The sequence below is a fragment of the Quercus lobata genome, chromosome 11 (assembly GCF_001633185.2).
Source record: "Quercus lobata isolate SW786 chromosome 11, ValleyOak3.0 Primary Assembly, whole genome shotgun sequence".
Taxonomy (NCBI): domain Eukaryota; kingdom Viridiplantae; phylum Streptophyta; class Magnoliopsida; order Fagales; family Fagaceae; genus Quercus; species Quercus lobata.
In genome coordinates this window covers 45,234,252-45,259,797 of record NC_044914.1, presented here as the reverse complement: position 1 = coordinate 45,259,797, position 25,546 = coordinate 45,234,252, and the positions used below count along the sequence as shown (strand labels likewise).

The window sequence follows — 25,546 nt, the reverse complement described above, 5'->3', positions numbered from 1 at the left end:
ACCATATAGAAGAAGCTAATCAGGGTTGTCATAGCAATTTCTTATTTTATTTGATAGTTCACTTGTTGGGGGAGAGGGGATCTGAACTTTGGTTAGAAATACGAGGAAGCGCTGATTGAGTTACAAGGTTTTTGGTTGTCATTGCAATTTCTAGTTGATCCATTCCTGTAACATAGAAAATAAGAAATTGATATGCTTTCAATAAAAAATCATTCTCCTTTCAAGTTGCTGACAAATCACTTCTAAGTTGCATAGTCTACCCTAAATACAAGTACAATAACAAAAGTCTCAAAAATATAATAGTGACAATGTATAGAATGATTAGTACTACATGTATACATCCTTCCATACCAGTACATTCGCCATACCATGTAGACAAATACAGAATATCGCCGTGACCATGGAACGAAATACCTTTGGTAAGAGAGGAGAAAGACAGAGAAGAGAGCTAGTGTAGGTATAGAATCGTTTCAAATATCCTTGCACATCATTATAAGAGAAATGTATGCCCATATAGCTTAAAATTGCTAAAATATCCCATTCCTGATGAAGCAGTAAAACCATCACCACTGCTACAAATGGTTAAATGGAATCTCCACCAGATGCTTTAACTTATACTGATCTAGAACACGAACACCACAACCACAATTTAGAATTTTTACCTACCACTGAGATTAGTAAACTGGGCAAACATTGCGGTTCCTGAATGCTCATCAGTGGCCTGAGATTTAGCTGGACTGTTAGTCTCTTCCGGATGAGAGACTGGACGCGTATCAGGGGTGGAAGCATTTGGGGTTGCAGGCACAATAGCAGGAGAGGCAGCAACAGTGGCAATGGAGTTGCCATCATCCTGATCATCCTTTCCTTGTGAGAAAGCCTCTTGAAGCTGCAAAGTATACTCCAAGTTCCACAGCACATCTCCCATTGTAGGCCTATCCACCCCATGTTCAGCCAAGCACTTTTCTGCAGCCTCAGCAAACTTCTTTAATGATTCAGGATTCATAGAACCAACAAGTAAAGGGTCAATGATCTTGTCAAGCAAGCCCTTTCTCTTCCATTGCATTGCCCAGTCAGCCAAGTTCACTTGCTCCCTTGGGAGTGCAGGGTTGATAGCAGGCCTTGCACATATTGCCTCAAGCAAAACCACCCCAAAGGAGTACACATCTGACTTATCAGTCAATTGCTGCCTCCTGAAATACTCAGGGTCCAAGTAACCAAAGCTTCCCTTCACTGCAGTACTCACATGCCCCTGCCCCATAGGTGCATCCTTTGATAGCCCAAAATCAGATACCTTGGCAGTGAGGTTTTCATCAAGCAAAATGTTGGTGGTCTTAACATCACGATGAATGATACCTTGTGCAGTGCCAGTGTGAAGGTAGTGAAGTCCACGAGCTGCGCCTATACATATCTCTAGCCTTTGCTTCCATGACAATGGTGGCAAGTTCTTTCCATACAAATGATCCCTGAGAGGTCCGTTGGCCATGTACTCATAAACTAAGATCATTTCTGAGTTCTCATCACAATATCCAATCAAGGACACCAAATGCCTGTGCCTTAGCTTTGACAGCATCTGAATCTCTGTCTGGAACTCTGTGAGGCCTTGTTCGGATTGTGCGTTTCCTCTTTTGACTGCAACTTTAGTACCATCATCAATTACACCAAGATACACATTGCCAAATCCACCAACACCAATCACTTCATTGGCATCAAAGTTCTTTGTTGCCTCCTGCAACTCTGCGAATGAGAAGTACCGGCCCAATCCCAGAGTTGAAGAGTAAAAGTTGTTCTTGTGAGACCCGATTGAGTTCTTGCTTGACATGAAGCTATTGTCACCAGCATGAAGAGGAAGCAACCATGAAGAGAAGCTATTCCTCTTCTGCCAATCTTGAGGCCTCTTGTGCCATTTGATCACCATTGCACCAAGACCCACAAAGGCTCCAAACATCATGGCAAACCCGACTACAGCCACTGTTTTACGTGTGCCAATGCCACCAACGGCCTTGCTTCCATCTACCCCGAACTCTCCATCAAGACTATTCACAGAATTGCTTATTTTCAATATCTCTAGACCGTTCAAAATGGCGTTCAAATCACCAGAATCCAATTTAGATGGACCAATTTCGACACTTACTCCATTAGACATCAAAGAAGCATTAACCACAATATCCTTATAGTATGCAGCTGCCAATTGATTTTCCAACTCATGCGACAAATCCAGATCAGCTATTGCCATTTTCCCATTAATGTAGACATTGAAGTAGAGGTCATTGAGCGCTTTGCTCACAATGTCACAAAAATGAAACCTAATTAGGTACCCAAAAGCAGGGTCAGCTTCAAAGTTCCACGTCACATTGAAATTAGGATTGTTCACATTTGACTCAGCCATTTCAACAGCAGAGGCATACACTGACTGTGGTGCAATCAGAGGTGTCAATCCATCGGGGTACTTGACAACGGTGGTCGCAACGGTGACGCTTTTTGCCAAGGCTTTCGACTTAAGGTAAGACCCATCTGGTGTCCAAGTCCTTCCCAATGTGTCGTTTGCAGAGTTAACAAGGGGTCCTCCCACATTAAGCCGGTACATGGTTTGATAGGACAATGTGGATAGCCCAGAAAACTTGCCTACAGGGGTAAGGTCATTAGCATCATCGGTGATCAAGTCATCAGGAGCTGAAACAACCTCAATGGCATTGATGAAAGCAGCGGAATTCTTCATCGGCATGAACTTGATTGAGAATTGTGGATCGGTCACGTTCAAAAGGTACTCCTTGAGGACATAATTGGTGTTGTTATCCATGTTGAAGCTATGTAGAAGCACGTACTTATTGGTGTTGACAGAGAAAGTAGCTTTGCTCAAGTCAAATTGATCATTTTTGAATGGATAGAAATGGAGACGAACCCAATGCCAACCGGGTTTTGTCAAGTGAAATGAGTAAATTGCATCCGTGACAAAAATCCTTGCTGACAAGTAAATAGGTGAAGGAACATCACCCTTTTCAACTGACACTTTGATTTCTTCCTTGGCTTGTAAGAATTGCTTGGATTGATCTTCAGTTTTGAAGGTTCTTCCATCATTGAGAATGCTTGATTTGTCAGCACCACAATCAATGAGGAAGTTGTCTGGAGGGACAAAGGGAGCAAAGGCTGAATAGGCAATGGTGGAAGCAGAAAACAAGGTGTAGAGAAGGACCAGGAGGATAGCCATCGATGATGATGATGAAGAATGTGATGATGGCAATAAGGAAGATAGAAAAAGTTTGGTTCTTTTGGACGAGTTTTTTCTTGGTCTCTTTTCTATCTCCATCCCTCCTGGGTGAGGAGGAGGTTAGAATTGCAAGAGACTACGAATGAAAAAATAGGTTCTCTTTTGTATCTCTATGATAAATTGGCATTGGTTTTTGTTTCATTTTGGTAATTTGTTACAATTTTCTTGAATATAAGTGGAGGAAAAGATGTGACAACCGAAATGGGTTGGAGTTTTCCCAACAATAGTGGCTATTTTTGTGGACAAAGTTGGTTTCTTACTGTGGAAAATACTGTTTTATCTTTAGTGCCCATTTTAGCAAGTACCAAATATCAATGGACATTAATGTTTCCAATAGTTTGAAATGGTCTAACACCATTCCTCTTCCTCCTATGTATGTGTGTGTGGGAGATTGTCTGTCTCTCTTTCCTATGTGTGACAGATTTACTGGTAAGTTGGTAACATAGTTCAGGTCCTTCATGTGAGCTTCAAGAAACAGAACAAATTAAAAGAGAGAATCAATGGGAGGAGTTTAAAAATTCGAGGACACAATAGAGAGGGTTTGTTAGGCTTTCGGGTGCCTTCCAACTCAGCTCAAGTTTTAAACATGGCTGACTCCATAGTGCCAACGGGCTTCAAGGCTTGCTCAATACAGTTTGAGCTTAAGACGATAAGTTTAATTGATGCAATTTTTCTTTTTTTAAATATTTGGTTAGTAATTTTACATCTCAATACAATTTTTTTGCTTCTTGAGAGTTGAGATGCAAATTTATCAATTAAATTTTTTGTATTTACAGTTTTGCTAATATATCATTTTTAATTGATAATATGATTAATCCAATTAATTTAAAGTAGGATATTGCTAATTTAATTTAGAAAAACAATTTTTTATGCCAAAAGGCAATAACAAGTATTGCTAATAAAATTTTGTTGGCGATATATGCATTCGAAAAATAATTTAGTCTTTTTATTATATAATCAAGAATTGTTAAATTACATATTTGAATATCATTACAATAATTTTCATTGTTAATATTCTCTTGTATTATTTCCTTATCTTCAAACTCATTTTTGCTGTTATTCATTTGTGAGATTTTTATTTAAATGGTGAAATGGAGCTCTCCTCCCTTGGGTTGGATCAAGTGCAATGTGGATGCTGTGGTAAGCGACAAGCAAGTTGCAGAAGGAATTGTCTACAGAGATAACAAGGGCAGTGCAGTAAATGTGTGGGATATTTTCATTTTCCCAATTGTTGAAGAAGCCTCATCTATTGTTAAAAGGAAGGGAGGATTGGTCCTTCTCTTTTGTTCATAGATGTTGTAATGAACCTGCTCATTGATTAAATTCTGTATTACTCAGCCAAAAACACCTATATTTATATATTACTAAAATTAAAGCGTAGTATTTAATGTTGTTACGCTCATGTTAAGCCACGTCAGCAGTCATGTCATTATCAATTTTTTTTTCTAATTTTTTATACAAATTTTTAACATTTAAAGTGAATTAAAAATTCTATTATATTACAGTCAAAATATCATATTTAATTTATTTTATTATTAACTATTCTTATTTATTATTAAATTTTCAATTCCATTTTAACTTTTTATATCCCCACTACTCTCAATATTACTACTATTCTATCTTTTTATCTTCCTTTATTTTTTACTCTTCTTATTCTTATCCTCATACTATAAAATTGTCATTCCCTCTCTTATTCCATGCATAATTTTTATTTTTCCACACACAAAAAGCCTCCCTCTCTCTCTCTCTCTCTATATATATATATATATATTTTTTTTTTCTTCAGTTTTTGGTATATATATTTTTTATTTTAGTGTAACAGATTGACCATCAAAACATACTGATGCAATATTGAAAGCTCCACCAAATACATCGCAGAAATCAATTTTAGACTACTAGAAGTCAGTCAGTTTGCTAAAATTGGAATTGACTGGTAATCCAGCTTTTTACGATTTAGTTTTTTATTTTATGTTGTTATTTTTTTTACTCTCATTGGTTTTTAAATGTTATATTATTACATTATAAAGATAGTATATAAAAATATAATATTATTTTATTACATAGCATAACCAAAATAATATGGTGTTTATTGCTATACATTTCATTTTTACTATTTTTCTTCTCATCTTATTTTATTCAACATTTAACTTCAGCAACATCCTCCATATCATAATTGTGGGGCCCGGCCCAGAAATAATGGGCTATTCCAAATTCAGGCCCGTCCGAGGAGCGTCCTGTCCGAAGAGAAACCACGTATGAAGCATTACTCAATCCCAATAAACGCCAAGGAAACCTGTCCGAGGAGTAACTCCTCCTCGGACATCACGAAGCCCAGACGAGGAACTCTCCCCAGCCACTTCAGTTCATCCTCCCAACATATAAAATGAATAAAATCCAAAATATCACATGGAGAGCTACCACCACATTAATTGCGCCCCAACCACCCTCTTGGCCGCATTAATGAGGAAATGACCCCTGAACAGTACCGCCTTGGCCTCTGCAACTCACATGGGGAGAGATGAAGACGTCTGATGGGACAGCCACTCAAGTAGGTGCTTAGATGGTCAACAAGTGTAGGGTTGAGATGAGAGAAGGGAACTATATAATGTAGTGGAGTCCCTCAGAGAAGAGGACGAAAAATTCTGTATGAGGAACTAAAGAAATAAACTTATACGTGAGAGATCCATTCTGGTGTTTTTATTTTCTGCAACAATGCTGTCCATGTATCAGACCGAATAGACTCACTGAGACCAAGTTCTTTGACCCATCCTCTACAAATATTTATTGTGGGTTGCGCTTTGGGCCAGGGCCTGATTAATCGAATTTGGGCCAGGAAAATCGTGCAACTACAATAATTATTTATATTCTGTCTCATTTTTTTTTTTAAAAAAAATTAAACATATAATATATTTTTTTAAATTCAATAAATAATTTTTTTTTTAATAAAGTCTTCCCATGAAATGTTACAATGCATCAATGGAAAAATGAAATACAAAACAAATATCAATTTAGAAACACTCAATAAAAAAATAGAATAAAAAAATTTCTTATAAAGTAGTCCCATAAAACGTTACAATGCATCAATAGAAAAAGAGAATACAAAACACATGCTATTTTAGAAACACTAAATTTATAATAATAATAATAATAATAATAATAAACAACCAAACATATCATAAAATAAACTAATAGTTATGGATATACTAATTTCATGGTAGCAAAATGGAATAAAATAAAAATAAAAATAAATATTACAATATGCGTATTTAGTACATTAGAATTATCATTAAATTTGGGAAACAATAGGATGTTGAGAGAGAGAGAGAGAGAGAGAGAAATCAAACGTCAATTAAATAAATTAATTAGTAACCATTAATTGGAAAACAAAGAGGCTAACGGCTAAAGGAGTAAAAAATTAATTAACGATGAACTTACGAATGTTATTAAAAACTTTACAATGCAAATAAATAAATTGTTAAATTCACTTAATTAAATCATATTATCAACAATTAATTACAATCGTAAACAATTTAAACTTGAAAATAATCAAACTCTAATCTAGAAAATCATTTTATTATCAAAACTAAAAGGAAGTCGTTCTTCAGCAATAATAGAAATATATAAGAAATAAAGATGAAAATTTTTGAAATCCTTTTTTTGACATTTCATTTAACATAAGGAAGACATTTCATTTAAAATCTAATGAAAGGTTCTAAGAATTTAAATCTCATTTAATGCCTCTATTATGAAAATCACCAGCCAGTAAAATATGATAATAGTAAGAAACATTATAAATGAGATCATGAAAAGACTAATTAGTCACTATTATTATGGAATAAATGTCTTTTTTTATTTTTTTTATTTTTTATGTATCTAAGAAAATGAAATATATAGAGTTTACTTATTAAGGTATATGTAAAGATTCACGTTAAAAAAATATTTAAAGGTTTTTTTGAATAAAAAAAAGTATATGTAAGGTTTTTATTAACTTAAATGACAATGAAAAACCAATTTTTAATTACTACAACCGTTACTACTCTATAAATCACACACAACTTTATATTCAATTACATAAACTACATAGTTAGACCATTTTAAATATACACTACCATATTCAACTTATAAATTACAACCCAAATCAATCATAAAATTACACAATCAAAACCTGAACATGTAACGTGAATTACCTTCTGAATTAATGCTTGGAATTTTCGCAATTATTGAAAGAAAATTGCCTAATTTAATTTTTAGAAAACATCAAGACAGGGTGAATTTTAATTTTTTTAAACTTCCATAGAAAAAAAATTACCCACATTATTTCAACTCTTATGGAAAAGAAGGTTTACATGTAGCATGGAAAATGTGTTTAATTAACTTAGAGATGTAAAAATTAGTCAATCGACTATGGTAGAATTAAGGTTTCAAATTTTAAATAAAACAATTCTACAATATTAAAAAATTATCTTGTGATAAATATGATTATGACACGCATTACTTTTCATTAAATTAGTTCAAATTACAAAATAATAATAATAATGAGACTACCTTAAAAAATAATCACGTGTAACTCGTGAGTCCCTGACTAGTATATAATAAAAGTAGTATCAGTAGTGAGCTCAATTGAAAAAGATGTTGCTCCAAGCACACAAGTCATATTAGTTCTTAGTAGTTGTGAAAAATAGTGTCCATACTGTATAAGAACATAGAGCACCTGTGTTTGTTTTTCTATACTTTATCCTAGCTTCTATAGCATTGCCAAATAACCAATACTATCAATAATAACTTACCACAAAAAAAAAAAAAATTAAAAAATAAAATTATAATATAGGCCTCAGGTTTAGCAAAGTGCACATTTGATTCTGACCTTATCTAAGTACTACAGTATTATTTAATTCGAAGCTTTAGCACAATTTCTTCTTCCATATTTTTGCCTTTCTATGTATATTGTCATTTTATTTTTGTTCTTGCAGTGGTGACTCTATTCATTGCTACTCCCAAATATCCCTATCCAATGTCTAGCAACAGGTGGCATTCATTTGTACTCCAAACCAACTTGTACAAGCATATCTTGCCTCTTTCTGGTAGCATTTAGCACCTAATTGTGGAGACACAATATGAAATACATCAATAACTTGAGAAAGACAGACAAGGAGGGAAATAAGGTGCATAATTTAGCTGCTTACTATCATATCCAGACAAAACATCATAGTAAATTCAGTAAAATATGTGCATGTCAATGAAATTAGTGAATTCTGTAAAATTGTGTATGTACCACCTGTTACTTCAAAAAATGCCAATCAGGTTTTGATGCTAACCTAATATGAAAAACAAATTCATTTTTGCATCCATATACAAAAGTTGTATACCTCTTTCTTTAATTTTCCTTGGGGCTTTTTATTTTACTTTTATTATTGGTAAGTTACACACGTATCTAATGGATTTTAAAGCTACGGCCTCATCGTCACCCTCCCCTAGAACTTATAAGGAAGAGCTGCCAGTTAAATTAGAGCTTATGGCTTCATTTTTTCTCCCACTACTTAGAGACAGTTCATCCACAATTAATCTTTCAATGATAAAAGAGAACTTTTTGAAACCACAATACTCCTTGATCAATGAAAAACAAAAATATCAGTAATTAAGCATTGGCAATCAACCAGATAACAGGATCAACCATCAAACATATACTGGGTAAACTCATGTGACAAATTATATAACTGAATAGATGACACAGAGAAAGATACAACTGAAAAAACCACTACGTAAATCTAGGATCCAAAACAAAGTGGAAGAACGAGCATGCCATACAAAAGTTTTCAGCTAGACAATTATATTCAAAATTATAGATTCATAAATTCAGTTAAGTGTGCGGAAGGTATTAGGTAGCCCACAACGTCTATCCAAAAGGATAGTACCTTGTTTCAAATATAAACTTAAATTTCACAATTTTAAATAATAACTAACATATTTGACTTTGGTAAAAAAAAGAAGTATGCATGTACATATGAAATAAAGTATAGATAAAACTTATCTTAGGATGGCCTGTGATCTATCCTAGTATGAAATATATAGAAATGATATGTAATCTACCTTAAGATGATCGAGCCCGTTTGGGATGAGCTACAAGTTTTAGCTTATTTGAGTTTTTAGCCTTTTTTTAGTACTATTCATGGATTTCATTGCATTTTTTTGTACTATTCTTGGGTCTCATTGTACTATTCTTGGGTCTCATTGTACTATTCTTGGGTCTCATTGTACTATTTAACTAGCTTTTAACCTTATTTTCTACACTTTCAGTATTAAAAAAAATTCAGTTTCAGTTAAATAAGTTATTCCGAAATAGACCCATATGTGAATGCATGACATGTATAAATCTACACTAAAGTGACCTATGAATGCATGACATGTGAGAAAACAAGAACAAAAATGTTGAATTCCTAAAAAGTCTAATAATAATTTCATTTGACAATTTTATTATTTTTGAAGGAAAACATTTGCCATGATTAGGAAGAGTACCACCCTATTAGGAGTAACGTGGAAAATGGCATGCAGGGTAGCAACCATTTTTACAAGAGACTGAATTTATAAATTATTGTTTCCTTGCCGGTATAGAACTCAGGAACGGAACCAGGATTCAAACTTAGGGGGGGGCCAAAGTTCTTTGTTTAAGAATTTTAAAAAGTTGGAATATTAATGCTAGAGGTTGACAATGATGCATTATTAGCATTAATTTTTTAATTTTTTATAAATCAATAATAGATGTGGGGTCCAATAATTCGTGGGCCAGGCCCATTTATTCGTTGGGGTCCAAAGGCCCAAGCCGAGGAAGATTATGGCCCAGGCTCGGCAATACAAGTACGAAATAGCCTTGGGATACAGCCGAGGACGATTCAGTCCTCGGCATGTCCGAGGTCTCACCAGAAGGAAGGGCAAAAACGATATAGGACCAACTTGGAAGAGAATCTAAAATATCTGGGTCAATAGAGAAGGATACGCTGGAAAGTATAAACGACCAGGGAAAGCTGCCCTTACTGCCATTCAATACTCTGCACCTGACAGAGCCATACTCTCCAGCTTTTACAACTACCCCCAACCACTCTGGGTATGGACTGATGGGACAAGTATCAGTCTAGGAAAAGTCGATCCTACACGTGGACGAAGGATAAGGAACGCATGCGAGTATAAAAGGGAAAGATTGGAATCCAGAGAGGGGGCTGGGAAAAATGGCCAAAAACCAGAGCCTCCCAGCCCGCCTCCAGGAAAAAGACTCCTAGGGCTAAGACGACTTAACCATGTATGGATATCACGAAAAACCCACCGTTTGGCGACTAAGGCCTAGCCTTTCAAACCCACGCTCTACAAATGATATTGTTTGGGCCTTTTACGTACGAACCCAACACTGTTACGGGTCGTTACAAATCGAGTCCTTACAATTGGCGCCGTCTGTGGGAAAGGCTTGTGTGTTGGCATAGACGGTAGGTTGAGACAGTTCCCTTGTCATTTCTAGCAGCCAGTTATAGCGTTCTAGCATAGAGTTCCACTAGGGGCTATGATTCTTGACTAGGGGCTGCGCTTTGTAGCGTCAGTCGCATGGATGGTTCTAGGGGCTCGGCCGAGGAGCCAATCCCCCTAAAACCAAGGTCCCATGCCACAGCTGAGGGGTTATTTCCCATGCCATAACTGAGTTTTGGACAGAACTAAGGTATTGTATGGTTCTCAGACTCAAACCTATGGGAAAACCAACTACTTAGATGAGAAAAATGAGTTTTGGACAGAACCAAGGTATTGTATGGTCCTCGGACTCAAACCTATGGGGAAACCAACTACTTAGATGAGAAAACTGAGTTTTGGACAGAACCAAGGTATTGTATGGTTCTCAGACTCAAACCTATGGGGAAACCAACTACTTAGATGAGAAAACTGAGTTTTGGACAGAACCAAGGTATTGTATGGTCCTCGGACTCAAACTTATAGGGAAACCAACTACTTAGATGAAAAACTGAGTTTTGGAAGAAAAACTGAGTTTTGTAAGGTCGGCTACTTAATAAAAATTCTAAGTTACTCAATCCTCGGCTTAAATACCATAAAAGGTTAAAGCTATTAAAGTTGTTAAGAAGATGGTGAAACGCCCTATTACTCAGCAACCTGAAGGGGCTGTTCATTTTTTGGGTTATATGTCTTCGGATGATTACTTCCTGCACCGCACCGAGCATTCAGATGATATCTCGGCTATTTTGGGGTAAGTGTTGTGGGCATGCTCCTGACGCTTCAGCATCCCGAGCGTGGTAGCATTAAATTTTGGCGACGCCCCTGTCTCCCACGTTCAACGGTATGATGTAAATTAAACGGTGGGGGGTCTATCTCGTTTCGCAAGCAGGAACTTTCCCGCTCATAACTTCTGCACGACTATAAAGGAATTCTCAAATCAATTCTCTTTCTTACCTTCAGCGATCACACAATTCTAGAGCTCATACACTGAACCTGTCTTTCTCCTTTTTCATCGTTTTCCTGGCATCTACAAATACTAAAATCTTGTCCGAGGACCCTCTTTCAAACCTGTAAGTTTTCTTAAAACCTTTACAGCTTTCATCTTAAATTCGTTAATTTCTCTACTAAACCCTTTAGGAAAATGGGAAAAAAGGAGGGTAAGTTTTGATATCTGGTTGAGTCCGAGGAAGGTATGAGAAATTTGCGCTAAGTATAGGATTCCCTCAACAGTGGGTATGAGGTACGCAGCCCAAAGGGTATTATCTTTTCTAGGGAATGGCATGATGGTTTGCCATGCCCTATAGAGGAAGGAACACCAGGTGGGAATGCAGTCATAGATTCATAATGTTCAATTTATACATACATATTTTTCCTTTTTTTTTTTTTTTTTTTTTTTGTTTTGTTTTGTTTTGAGTCTTAGTATTCTTATCCCTAATGACGCTTCATTTCAATTTAATGATTTTGCAGATAGACGTTTTACCAAGCCCAAACTTAATTTAGTCAACAAAGCAAGTTTGGATAGGGTATTGAAAGCCGAGATATACGTGAACGAAACTGACGGCCAACTCCGGGTAGCCCATTTAATCCTCGGCTACACCCCCTTCTCGTTTGCTTTCCAAGCGCCGAAGTGCATGATCAGAGCCCGCGATCCTCGGTTTCACCGTATTAGCGTTGCCTACAAGCAAGGGGTTCATCGTTTCAGAAGGTATTCCACTTCCCAAGGATACCTCCCACACAGAGCCCCTTTTTGTGACTGCCATCTCAACAGGAGCCTCTTCATCCCAGCCTGTCCTCAGAGAAGAGGAAGTAGAAGGGAAAGAGGAAGACGAAGAAGAAGAGGAAGAAGAGGAAGAAGTTGTAGAACTCTCAGACTCCTCGGACGAATTTGGGATTTTTGATCAGCCTATCGCTCCGAGGAAGACCTTGACTAGATGGGAATACAAAGGAAGCCCTAAAGAAGTCTAATGGAGCTGATTGAGAATCAGCCTAGGAAGAATGTGCCGGGAAAATCAATGCAATCCCAGATTCCTTCTCTTCCCACCAGGTCTCCTCCTCCTGCTCCTCATCAACCTCCCCAGCCAGTCAGAGCTGATGCTGCCGAGTTAAAAAGGTGCAGGGAACAGAAAGGGAAGGATGTGGTGGATGCTGGTAAGTCCCGTCCGACCCGAGAGGAGGATGTCCAGCGAGCTGCAAAGCAGCAAAAAACTAGCCACCCTACTCAGCGAGACCAGGAGAGGTCTGACATTCAACTTCCTGAGCCACAAGCATGGTTGCCAGCACCCATGCACGGTGGGGAGCCCCTACGTGATGATGCATCTATTAGGGACTTCAACAGTGGCGTTGGGTGTCACATAGCCTCGGCTATAGAGGAGGCTTTGTTACTCCCAAGGGACATGGCCGAAATAAAGAATGCAAGGAAGAATGAACTCATCCTCAATAATAAAAGATATTTGATCATGGTATAGTGCTAACTTTTTTCTTTTTCTTTTTGTGATCATTACTCACTGATGTGTACTTTTTACTGACTATAGTGTTAATCTCTTCCTTCTAGATTATCCAAAACACTTTAAAGCTGGATGAGATGCTCAATAACTGCTACAATCAGCTAGACGATGAAAGGAAGAAACGGGCGTTGGCTGTACAAACTTTGACAATATCTTAGCAAGACTTGGCTGTTGCGAAGAAGAAATTACTTGCTGAGGAAAAGAAATTACTTGCTGAGGAGCAAGCTCGCAAAAGCGCTGACTCGGCCTTGGAAGGCTTCCAAAAGCAAGCCGAGGACCAGGGAAAGTGCTTGCGTGAAGCAAATGCAGAATTAAAGGTTGCCCGGGAGCAAGTTGTAGTCCTTAAGAAGCACTTGGAGGAAACCCAAAAACTGAGGGAGTAAGCTGAAAAGTCCAGGGAGGAAGCTGAGAGAGTAAAGGCCAAGGCCGAACAGGTAACGAATAAGGCCGAACAGAAAGGCTATGAAATCGGTGTGGTTGAGATGGAGGAGACACTACGGGAAGAGGTGCCAATGTTGTGCTGCATTTACTGTGCCCAAACTTGGGATGAAGCCCTTAACCGAGCTGGGGTTGAGGCTTCATCTGAGTTAAGGAAGGCAAAGAATGTGTTCTACCCTAAAGCAATCCGCACCTCGGCTCCTCCATCCAGTCAAGCTGAAGACACTCCCTCAACCATTAATCCTAATCAGGAGGTTTTACCTCAAAATCCTCCTCCTTCTGGCTAACCAGAACCAGCTAAAGAGGTTAATGCCCCTCCAAAAGCCTCCTTGGACAAGACTGCAGTGACTTCTGAAGCAGAGGTAGCCTCTCAAGGCTTTCAATAGGACTTGGCTTCCACAGTCATGCCAGCTGGGGGAGCTACTAAGGACAAGGAGGGAGTTACTACCTCGGAGGCAGATATATCAGCCGACCAAGCTCCCAAGCTCCAAAGTAAATTGAAAAAATAGGACTTATTTTATAATTTGATTAAGACTTTTGTAAGGATTTTATGTCCATTTGCTTATTGTTGTTGCCATTTTATCTTATTTTTGTACTTGTTCACTGTGTTATCTTAACCTGAATGGATTTGTTTTGACTATCTTTCGTTTGCAAGAGAAAAAATAACTTATAAACATTAACAGTTGGCGATTAAAGATGGGTGATAAACATTAATACTATGAGATCTTAGGGAGACATTTTGCACACATATACATTCCCTCTAATAAATTGAAACTTAAGGGAATGTTAAAAAGTTGGATAAAGTTGGGTCTAAAGTACTTCAGTTATATATTAGATGATGTTCATAGGCTTAGTGGGGTTTATATCTCCAATAGGTAATTAAAAATCCTGTGATCTTAGGACGATATTTGAGAATTTGTTATCCTGGAATGCATAAGCCCAAGTGGCCCTAGCATTTTAATAGCAAGAGACTGTATTAGTTTCCAAGGAACCCACTAAGTGACCTAATAGATTTCACAGGGTATTAATGTCCACTAAGTTTGTGGTCCGAGGACTTGACATAACTTAGTTTCTGTTTAATACTTCAATAGATGTCATAGAGCATTAATTTCCACTAAGTTTGTGGTCTGAGGACCTGACATAACTTAGTTTCCGTTTAATACTTCAATAGATGCAATAGGGTATTAATTTCCACTAAATTTGTGGTCCGAGGACCTAACATAATTTAGTTTCTGTTTAATACTTCAATAGATATCATTAGGTGTGGAAACAGAAGATGCATGATCAGCATAAATTGAAGGAAAAACCCAAACTAGACTACTTTTATTAATAATAATACCTCTTGAGATTATTTACATTCCAAGGATGGAATACAGCTTTTTCATCTAGGTCTTCCAGATAATAGGCTCCTATTCCAGCTACTGAAGTAATCCGATAAGGCCCTTCGCAATTAGGCCCCAATTTTCCCCAAGCTGGATTCTTGGTGGTTCCCAAAACTTTCCTCAGCACCAAATCTCCTACGGCTAACGGTCTCAGCTTCACATTAGTATCATAGCTTTGCTTGAGTTTATGCTGGTAGTAAGCCAATTGGACTATTGCATTCTCCCTTCGCTCTTCGATCAAGTCTAAACTTTTTTCCAACATCCCAACGTTACTGTCTGAGGAAAATGTACTAGTCCTTAACATTGGGAATCCAGTTTTCAGAGGGATGACGACCTCGGCTCCATAGGTCATGAAAAAAGGAGTCTCTCTTGTTGATCGTCGAGGCGTTGTTCGATAGGTCCAAAGAACATGTGGCAATTCCTCCACCCATTTTCCTTTTGCATCATCCAACCTCTTCTTAAGTCCACTAACTATTACTTTATTAACAGCTTCAACTTGCCCATTCCCTTGAGGATAGGCCGGAGTGGAATATCTATTCTTTATACCTAAGTCTGAACAGTATTGCCTGAAGGCCTTACTATCAAATTGAAGGCCGTTATCCAAGATAAGAGTGCACGGAGTTCCAAATCGCGTGACAATATTCTTCCAGATAAACCTCTTAATATCTATGTCTCTGATGTTAGCCAAAGGTTCAGTTTCGACCCATTTAGTGAAATAATCTGTACCGACCAGCAGATACTTTTTGTTTCCTAAGGTTTTAGGAAAATGGCCGACAATATCTAGCCCCCATTGAGCAAAAGGCCAAGGGCTGGACAGAGGGTTAAGAATTCCTCCAGGTTGGTGGATGTTTGGAGCGAACCTTTGACATTAGTCACATTTTCTAACATACTCCTGCGCTTCCTTTTGCATGTTTGGCCACCAATATCCTTGAGTAATGGTCCGGTGTGATAGGGACCTTCCCCCTGTATGACTTCCACAAATGTCTTCATGCAGCTCCTCTAAGAGTGACTCTGACATCTCGGGATGTACACAAAGTAGGTACAGCCCAGAGAAGGACCATTTGTATAACTTTTTGTCCTCGGATAACCAAAATCGAGAAGCTTTCCTCCGTATTTTCTCAGCTTCTATTTTCTCTTCGGGCAAGATGTCACCTTCGAGGAATTTCAATATGGGATCCATCCAGCTCGGCACTAGATTGACTTGATGAACCTGACATACGTCCTTTTCTGGTGGGGTGGGGGTATACAAATCTTCGACGATTATCACTCGAGGAAAACTTCGTGTTGAAGAGGTGGCAAGGGTTGCTAGGGAATCGGCATGGGTATTTTCACCTCGGGGGATATGTGACAAGTCGAAAGATTCAAATTTCGTTTGCATACGCCTAACTTGACACAAATATCCTTGCATTCTTGGACCTCAAGCTTTCAGTTCTCCCTTCACTTGACCGACTACCAATCTTGAATCCGAGAATAATTCTACTACTTTTCCACCCATTTTCCGGACCATACTCATTCCATCAGTAAAGCTTCGTATTCTGCTTCGTTGTTAGTAGCTGAGAATCCCAACCTCAAGGACTTCTCAATGATGATCTTTTCAGGGGATATCAAAACTAGCCCCAATCCTGCCCCCCGTTGGTTTGTTGCTCCGTCTATATATACTCTCCAGGAGGGACCGCCTTGTGTGGAGATCAGACCAACCGATTTTTCATCCATGTTATTTTGCTTCATGTTAGCTTCTTCTGGGCACTTGGCGAACTCAGCTACCAGATCGGCAAGGACTTGGCCTTTCACAGAGGTGCGAGGCATATATTTGATATCGAAAGCACCTAGGATTGTGCCCCATTTAGCAATTCTCCCAGTATAATCTGCACTTCTAAGTATGGACTTGAAAGGTAGCTGAGTTAAAACAACCACAGTATGGGCCTGAAAGTAATGTGGAAGTTTACGTGTTGCATGGACCACTGCCAAGATGGCCTTTTCCAATGATAAGTATCTCACCTCGGCTTCATAAAGGGACTTACTTACGTAATAAACTGGTCTTTGGACGCCGCTGTCCTCTCGTATTAAGACAAAACTAACTACATGAGGGGAAACTGCCAGATAAGCAAACAACACCTCATCCACCTCAGGACTAGACATGATAAGCGGCCTGGACAGGTACTCCTTCAACTGCTGAAACGCCACAGCACACTCCTCGGTCTATTCAAATCCTTTCCACTTATGCAGTAGAAGGAAAAAGGGACGACACATCTCGGCCGACTTGGAGATAAATCGGTTCAAAGCAGCAGTCATTCCAGTCAGTTTCTGCACCTCTTTTGGATTCCGAGGTGCTTGTAAATCGTTGATGGTCTTAATCTGATCTGAGTTCACTTCAATTCCTCTATGAGTCACCATATATCCCAAGAACCTCACGAAGCCTACACCAAAGGAACACTTTGAAGCATTCAGGCATAGCTTATACTTTCTCAGTATTCCAAAAATGTTCGTGAGATCTTCCACATGTTCAGACACCACCTTACTCTTCACTACCATGTCATGAATATAGACTTCAATGTTTCTGCCCAGTTGCGGTTCGAACATTTTAGTCATCATCCGTTGATAGGTAGATCCTGCATTTTTCAAACCAAATGGCATCACTTTATAATGATAGTTTCCAATAGGGGTGACAAAAGCCGTATTCTCTTGATCTTCCAATGCTAACGATATTTGGTGATATCCTTGAAAGGCATCCAAAAAACTCATCCGGAGATGACCAACGGTTGCATACACCAACAGGTCTATCTTCGGCATGGGGAAAGGATCCTTGGGACAAGCCTTATTGAGGTTCGTGAAGTCCACGCACACTCGCCATTTTCCTGTTTTCTTCTTTACCACCACCGTATTGGCTAACTATTGTGGGTAAAAAACTTCTTTGATAGCCCCAGCCTGCTTGAGCTTGACCACCTCACTTCTGACAGCTTCCGTTTGCTCTTTTGATGGTCGCCGAGGTGGTTGTCTTTTGGGAATAACTGAAGGATTCACATTGAGTCGATGACAAATGAAATTCGGATCTACATCTGGGGCTTCATATGGGATCCATGCGAACACATCTACATTTTCTCTGAGGAATTCCAGCAATCGCTCCTTCTCTTGCAAAGACAGTTTAGCCCCAACCTAAAAGAATCTTTTCGGATCATCAGCAACGATTACCATCTCCAAATCTTCACACTTTACCTCATCGGCTGGTCCATCTAAGGGTAATGCTGGGGGTTTTAATTGCTATAATTCATTATCGGCGGTAGCCAAGGTCTCTGCTTCTGGCCGATGTTGTATAGCCGCTACCAGACATTGCCGAGTTGCAACCTGGCTTCCTACTATCTCCAATACTTGGCCCCCAGATGGGTACTTCACTTTCTGATGTAGAGTAGATGAGACTGCTCCCAAGGCATGAAGTCAAGGTCTGCCCATAATAGCCGTGTATGGAGAGAAAACATCCACAACAATGAAGTCCACCTCCACCACATCCATACCGGTTTGTACAGGTAGTCTGATCTGTCCTTTTGGAACGACCATTCTTTCCTTAAAACTCACCAGAGGGGAATTGTAGGCTGCTAAGTCCTCAGGTTTCAAACCTAGCCCCTTATACAAATCTGGGTACATTATATCAACAACGCTACCTTGATCAATCATCACCCTTTTTACATCGTACCCACCAATTCTTAGTGTGACCACCAGAGCATCATCATGGGACTGTATAATTCCAACCTTATCCTCATCCGAAAAGCCCAAAATCAGGGGGACGTCCACCTTGGCTCTCTTTGATGCTTGGCAATGATCCTCAGCCGGAGGTCAGAACACTGACAGTACCCTAGAAGGACAAGATCCAGTCCTCCCTGGGGCGGCAAAGATAACGTTTATTGTGCCAAGGGGAAGTCTTGAAGAAGCGTCCCCATGCATCTCTGAGCCTGCCTGGCCTCCCTTACCACTGGAATGATGTAAGAGTTGCTTCAATTTCCCCTCTCGGACCAGCTGCTCCAAATGGTCCCATAAATTCCTGCAATCTTCAGTCGTGTGCCCATGATCCTGGTGATAGTAGCAATAAAGGTTCGGGTTGCGTCTCTTAGGCTCTCCTGCCATCTTGTTTGGCCATTTAAAAAATGGCTCATTCTTTATCTTCTCTAATACCTATTGCACCGGCTCCCGAAACACTGCATTAACCACCTGGGTGTCAGCAAAACTTGGTTGCCCAACAAAGTCTTTTTGAGGTTGGTTACTATTGTAACGGTCCGACCTGAAATCCCTCCTCTCCTGAGGGATTACCTTAACCTTTCCTTTTCCCTGAAGTTGGTATTCTTCTACTCTTCTGTACTTATCAATCCTATCCATCAATTGGTGTATACTGGTAACATGTTTACTAGTTAGAGATTTCCTTAAATCATGCTCGGCTGGAAGGTCAGCCTTGAAAGTACTTATGGCCACATCATCATGCTCTCCCTCTATTTCATTAAACATTTCCCAGTATCTATCTGAATAAGCTTTGAGAGTCTCGCCCTCTCGTATGGACATAGACAACAAGGATCCCAAAGGCCGAGGAACCCTACTGCAAGTGATAAAGCGAGCGCCAAAAGTCTGGGTAAGCTTTTTGAAGGACTCAATAGAGTTGGCCCTTAAACCGTTAAACCATCTCATCGCCACTGGCCCCAAACTTGATGGAAAGACCTTGCACATCAAGGCCTCATCCCTGGAGTAGATAGCCATCTTTTGGCTAAAATGTCTAACGTGTTCTACTGGGTCTAATTGACCATCATATAGGGTGAATGTAGGCTGGTGGAATCGCCGAGGAAGAATCGCATCTTCTATATTCCTTGTGAAGGGTGATTTGGAGAATTGGCTTAATGCTTTGTTCATGGCGTTGTTCCCCAAGCCCCTACTAGGTGGGCTTTTGTACCTATGTCTATGGCTGTACTCCTCTTCATAGGAAAAAGTCTCACTAGGAGGAGTTCTGGATCTCTGCCTATAACTAGCCCCATTCGTCTCCTCAGATGATGGTTCGGGGCAAGGTGGGAAACGTTCCCGCCGGGCATGGCGCAACTCTCTTTTCAACTCATCAATTTCACGTCGCAGGTTTCTGTCATTTTTTGCATAGGAAACATGACTCTTCCCACGAGAGCGACTTTTGGTGATACGAGTTGTGCGCACACTCCTCTCACGGCCTTCTCTTCGTTCGGGACTCTGGTGCGGATTACCATGCTGGGAGCCTCTTGACTCTGCTTGGTGTAGGTTGGCATCTACCTGATGTGGTCCTGCTGCGTAGTGATGTGGACCTGCTTCCTCCATCATGAATGTTGAACCGGATTTCTTTTGAGTTAGATCAAACTCTTCCCACAGACGGCGCCAATTGTAAGGACTCAATTTGTAACGATCCCAAACTCGTATTGGGTTCGATCACTAAAGGCCCAAACAATAAATTTGTAGAGCGTGGATATAAAAGAACTAGATTAAATTCAAAAGAAAAACGATTAAACCGAACGTTTCTAGACGGATTAACATAAATGTTACAATCAATTTCTCATTGAAACAAGCTAAGTTCTTTATTTCACAAGGTTTTCTTCTAGACACTACTCGTTTTCCAATTCCGATCCCCCCTCTCAATGCATTCTTCCATGTTATCTACTACCCTCTTGGTGTCATCTTCACTATACACGTGTAGGTTGGGTTCGGGGGATCCTTTCTTGTCTCATCCAACACCTTCTAGAACCTTTAACCAGCAGCTGTAAGGTTGCTTCATCACTGTTCAGGCATCACCTCCACATTAATGCGGTCAGAGAGTTGGTTGAGAGGTAATTAATGCGGAGGCAGCGATATAAAAGAACTAGATTAAATTCAAAAGAAAAACGATTAAACCGAACGTTTCTAGACGGATTAACACAAATGTTACAATCAATTTCTCATTGAAACAAGCTAAGTTCTTTATTTCACAAGGTTTTCTTCTAGACACTACTCATTTTCCAATTCCGATCCCCTCTCTCAATGCATTCTTCCATGTTATCTACTACCCTCTTGGTGTCATCTTCACTATACACGTGTAGGTTGGGTTCGGGGGATCCTTTCTTGTCCCATCCAACACCTTCTAGAACCTTTAACCAGCAGCTGTAAGGTTGCTTCATCACTGTTCAGGCATCACCTCCACATTAATGCGGTCAGAGAGTTGGTTGAGAGGTAATTAATGCGGAGGCAGCTATTGTTAAAGATATTTGTTTATCTTTTCTTTCTTACCTTAGGTCCCATGTCCCACTATTTGGGGTAACATAACTTCGAAGTGTGTTTGTGACAATGCGGCGTTCAGATCGTCCTCGGATACATATTGCCGAGATGGGTTTTGTCCTCAGACGTATACTGGACCCATCTCATATGATATCTACTTCTCTTTTCATTTGGTTCCCCTTATAATCTTATATGGGCCTCCTTGGATGGTTTAACGTCCTCGGATGGGCCACAGGTCTAGTTAATATGATTTTAATAGTTATTGATTAATTGGCCCCCACAACTAATATTCAGTGAAAAAAAATGGTGAGACAATTATTGGTATCTTGGTTAAGGATCTTTTTATTTTTATTTTTTTTATTTTTTTTTTATAATAATTACTTGGTTAAGGTTGAGGTAGCATAAAGATGTGAGATCTTTTCCTTTAAAAAATTGCCATATTGAAAAAGTAGTAAAAAAAGAAAAGAAAAAGAGATCTATTAAACTATTACATGATAATGAACGGTAACTTTGAGTTTTTAACTATGTAAATAATAAAGTTTTTCCAATCACTACATTAACTTAGCTGAGGCACAAAGTTTATTACCAATAGACTAACCATACACATGCTCTACTGGCAATTTAGGTAAGACACAAAATAGTAGATTGTTGTTATTTCACACGTGTATTACATTTATGCATGCATGCCAAGTGTGTCCCAAAGTTAATAAAACATTAAAAATTAATAGAATTCTATCATTCAAAAATAAATAAAAATTTTCCACAGGTTGTGTTAAAGAGCAATAGCTCTTTAAAAAAATAAATTTTTTCATGGGTTGAGTTAAAGACACCAACTGATCCAAGTTGCTGGTGATACTAATTGGTGTGTGGATGGAGTGATTAGAAAGATAGGAGTTGTCTCTGTGACTATGGGGTGGAGTCATTTGAGAGGGACAAAGAGCTCTCAAATGAGGGTTTGAAATTGGGTAAAGATTATTGGGTTTTGTGATTTGTTTTGCTAGGATTTATAATTGTTTTATTATAATTTTTTTTTACTTAGACCGTGTCCAAAGATTTTTATTATTATTTGAATACGTGAATTGTTTTGTAGACTTTTCTTGTTATCTAGATTTGTAAATTGTCCAAATGTCTACCTAATGTTTTTCTTGATATTCTTGGGACAACTAGACAAAGGGATGATTTGATAATTTTTTTCATTTTTGGTTTGATAGGTCAGCTTGTAAATTGTTTGGGGGGGGGGGGCAAATATATTAATTTTAGAGCCAAAAGTAAATTTTTTATGCTAATATATATACTAGAGATTTTTTTTTTCAAAGGCTAGAGTGGGGATGCCCCCCCTCAGCGCCAAGGTAGTTCCGTCTCTACATAGAAGTTTCATAGTTTGCTCAGACCTTGTTGACTCCTTCTGGGAATCTACAAAAATACATTGAAAAAGTTTAGTTTGTTATTTCTGTAGGACTTTATGGCTTTGCTTGGATAGGAAGAGCTGAATAAATTCCCAATGTTTCATCTGCTTAGCTTGGAGTACTGGCACATAGTTACTGAAACTTTGAATTGGCAATTCTTGGTGATAATATATATATATATATATATATAAAATATTATTTTGGGGTGACCTAAAGGACCTTTGTGCAATTTTTGGAAGTTTTAAGGGCCAGTATGTAATTTTAGGAAGTTTAGGCCAAAAACATAGTTTTGTGAAATTTTGGGGTTGAAAAATGTCATTTGGGAAAGTTTCGGGAAAAATTTGCAATTTGGAAAATTTTGGGGTCAAAACTATAATTTAAAGGGGTCAAGGTTTAATGTTTGAAAAGTTCAGGGGTGAAAATGTAATTTTGTAAAAATTGTGGGGTCAAATTATAATTTTGAAAATTTCATGTGATGGCGGGCTGATGATTGATGGGTTTTGTTTTTAAAATGGGAAGTGGGCTGTTTGGGCTAGTTTCGGATTGGGCTTCTTGCTAAAATGAATGCTAGGTTCTAGATATGGGCTGAGTTGGGATATGTGAGGTTTAAAGAGCTGGTGTAGGCCAAAATGGCCCATTAGCATTAATTTTTGAAATATTTAGCAACAGAGCACTGTTTCGGAAATAATTAGGGAAATACCACTTTTTCCAAAAACGCCGCTATAGGGCCCGAAAACGTCACTATAGGGCTTAAAAAACGCCACTATAGGACCCCTTGAACCTGTTATGGGGACTTATAAAAAAATTTTGCAGGAAAACGCCGCTATAGGGCCCAAAAATGTCATTATAGGGCTTAAAAACGCCACTATAGGGCCCCTTGAACCTGTTATGGGACTTATAAAAAAATTTTGCAGGAAAATGCCGCTATAGGGCCCGAAAAAGTGGTATTTCCCTAATTATTTCCGAAACAGTGCTCTATTGCTAAATATTTCAAAAATTAATGCTAATGGGCCATTTTGGCCGCTGGTGTATACACATACGAATTGAGCTTGATTTTATTTAAGTATGTGAGCATATTGGGCTGGATCTAATTGAGCCTTTATTGGCCTAATCCAAATAGGAATTACGGCACTCTTTAGACAATGAATGGATACTCCCATCCTAGCAGTGGTATGGAAAATTGCGTATGAACTTGTGTCGGAACAAAAATTCTAAGATCATGTAAAATGTCACAATTTGTGCCACAACAGTCATCGTGGTAGACTATGAGTGGTGAAAAAAAAGTAGTGGATCCATGTGAAAGTAACAGACAGTTAGTCACAGTCTTGACACATAAGATAGTTGTGGCAAAAGTTATGACATTTTGTATAGTAATAGAATAATTCTAGTCCGAATGCAAAGGAATTTCAAACGTTCACTAGAAGTACATAACTTAAGTGCTGGTTTGTGTCTCTCCATGTCCTTTGTGAATGTGCATGTGTGCCTGCACAGCTGCACTTTTTATGGCCCTCGATTTTTTTGGGGTTCTCTCTACTGCACTTTCACATCTGGATTGTAATGGTTTAAGAGCCTGAATAGTATTTTCTCTACCTTTGTGTGTGCGCGCTTAATTTCTTTTGAACTTGTGTGATATTGACTGTCCGGAAACTGAATGAAGCAAAGAAACTTGGAGCAAGTGCTCAATACAATGCAATCCTGTGCTTTGGTTGGTTGAATTCGAACTCTTCCTTTGGAACCCCCTTACATGGAATAGAGGAAGACTGATGATGCCAAGGGGTCAAGGAATGCTGGGTCACCAGACTCACCCTTCTTGCTAGGCCAGGTGCTATTCAAGATACATTTCATTTGTGATGCTATGTGTAGAGCACAGAATAGTATCAAATTAGGCTTTTCAAAATCAAGCAACTTATTACATTGAAGGTCAAAGCACACTGGAGCTAGGAAACAAATCAAACAATGGCCAAAGTTGGCTTTTGAATGTGTGCATGTGTCGGTGGCGTTGGCCATGGAATGTTATTATTATTGGTTAAGACTTTCAAAGAAATTAAGCAATCTAGTTAAACGAAAGTCTTACCAAAATGGACAATGGAGTCAATTAATGGGTATTCGAATTGTCATTATATGCATGTAGCTCTCACCATTAGTTCAAGTAACATACGTATCATTGAAATCAAAATATTATCATTTCATTTACAGATTAGGCCTTGTTATTTTTATAAAGTAATATATGCTTATGTCAAAGATTTCCAATATTTCTATGCACACGTTTTGAAGTACAAAACTTGGGCCATTGAGGATTGTCACATATACTTGATACCCTTTCATTGATACATCAATTTATGATTATACAATCACAAAATTTATTTTTGTTTGTTTAAGAGAAAGTATCTTATATGTCTGGCATACAAAACTTATGTGAAACTAACATATAGTCACAGATAAGTTATATATACTGGATGTATACAAGATTTTCTTTCATTTGTCCCGACATTCCTCTTCATCACAAATTATTAATCACGAATTTGATCTAACTCTTGGGCTCAAAGCAATATTTTAAACCATGGTGTTTAAAAAATGGAGGGGCTTTCTTGTAAGTAAGCCTTCGATGGTGGGTCATTTGATTTACCTAATGCCCATTGACGAAGATGTTTTTATTGTTTATACCATGACTTGGCGTCGGTTTACATTTACACGCCACTGCTTTGACAGTGACTGAACTCACTTTTTTAGCAGACTTTAAAGGAACAAAGATAAGAGACATCCATCTTTGGCTTTAAATTTGTCACCAAGACAATAGGAACTAGTTTTAGGACAAGTGTTAAA

At 38.6% G+C, this 25,546-nt stretch overlaps 1 protein-coding gene across 1 annotated transcript; it reads right to left on the bottom strand.

The window, feature by feature from the left end:
- Window positions 1–202: 202 nt before the first annotated feature.
- Window positions 203–3,395, bottom strand: LOC115967614 (probable receptor-like protein kinase At2g21480). The gene has a single exon (XM_031086753.1). It carries the CDS (start codon window positions 3,302–3,304, stop codon window positions 659–661), a length of 2,646 nt encoding a protein of 881 aa, XP_030942613.1. The 5' UTR covers window positions 3,305–3,395; the 3' UTR covers window positions 203–658.
- Between the last annotated feature and the right edge of the window lie 22,151 nt (window positions 3,396–25,546).

Bases quoted from the DNA above. Each gene is read 5' to 3' on its own strand.
- LOC115967614 (XM_031086753.1), bottom strand. From the start codon at position 3,304: ATGGAGATAGAAAAGAGACCAAGAAAAAACTCGTCCAAAAGAACCAAA.